Source organism: Penaeus monodon, chromosome 22 (genome assembly GCF_015228065.2).
Source record: "Penaeus monodon isolate SGIC_2016 chromosome 22, NSTDA_Pmon_1, whole genome shotgun sequence".
Taxonomy (NCBI): domain Eukaryota; kingdom Metazoa; phylum Arthropoda; class Malacostraca; order Decapoda; family Penaeidae; genus Penaeus; species Penaeus monodon.
Genome location: NC_051407.1, coordinates 27,525,714 through 27,526,700, shown reverse-complemented (window position 1 = coordinate 27,526,700; position 987 = coordinate 27,525,714). Strand labels below are relative to the sequence as shown.

The 987-nt window shown below is 35.1% G+C and overlaps 1 protein-coding gene across 1 annotated transcript in view; it reads left to right on the top strand.

The window, feature by feature from the left end:
* Positions 1-608: 608 nt before the first annotated feature.
* The window catches only part of LOC119587397 (lysosomal aspartic protease-like), a 14,077-nt gene continuing 13,698 nt past the window's right edge, over positions 609-987 (top strand). Inside the window, 2 exon segments of the mRNA XM_037936136.1 lie at positions 609-656; positions 700-724. Of these exon segments, the coding sequence (XP_037792064.1) occupies positions 609-656; positions 700-724 (73 nt within the window).

Sequence of the window (987 nt, the reverse complement as noted above, 5' to 3'; positions counted from 1 at the left end):
TTACATACACTACACTCCTATCGAAGAACTGTTTGGGAAGCAAAGGACACTACAGCCCTATATCAACAAACGATATTCCCTTCCTGCAAGATAGGAACTTCGAATGCTGCAAAATATGTTTTATATTTCACAAAAGCTTTTATTTTCTAAGTTCTTCATATATTCAAACAGACATATGTAGAAAGAGGGGTGTTTTAGCAGAAAGAGGAATGGTATATAAACAACTGATTGTTTGTGATTAAGTCACCATATTGCATATGACCTAAATCATTTTTTTTAAAATTGTTTCTATTCCCTGAACATAATGTGCTAAAGCTCCCATCATAAAAATGACAAACACTCTACTGAGGTCGTCATACTAGAGCCCAAATTGAGGTTGTAATTCATACTTATTCCATAATACAACCAATCATAGCTAAGTTTAACAACCGCCTGACCAATCACAGACTTTGTTTACTTCACATGTTCGATACGCTTGAGTCCTTTCTTTAGCATCCGCTCTACCAAAGTAGTTTCATAGTGTAGTGAACTGTAGGATAAATATTAAATGTAGAATATCATTAATTATGTGGCACTCTGATGTTCCTAATTAAGTTCTCTCTACGAAAATGTGTAGCTTCATTACGAAACTGAGTATACCTCGATGTTTCGAACAAGTTGGAATGGCAGTGATCATGTAAACTTCTACTTGTTCAGAAGGTAGAAGCTCTTGTCCTGAAACTTGGTATGGATGTTAAAAGGATGATCTTGGTTCATTATTGACAATTTTTTTTCATTTAGTACTTAACGAGCCAACAAGACAATAGAGGAAGGAACTGAGTAATAGATAACATTGATCGGAGCGAAGCAGAGTGATGATATAGACGACGAGATGAAATATCAGTCCAAGAAAAAAAATCGCATCTTTGTATCATAGGGTTTTTAGCATAGACACTATGCCGACATGATTCCATATTGTACAAAGTTTTGCTAGAGGAAGAAGAGAAA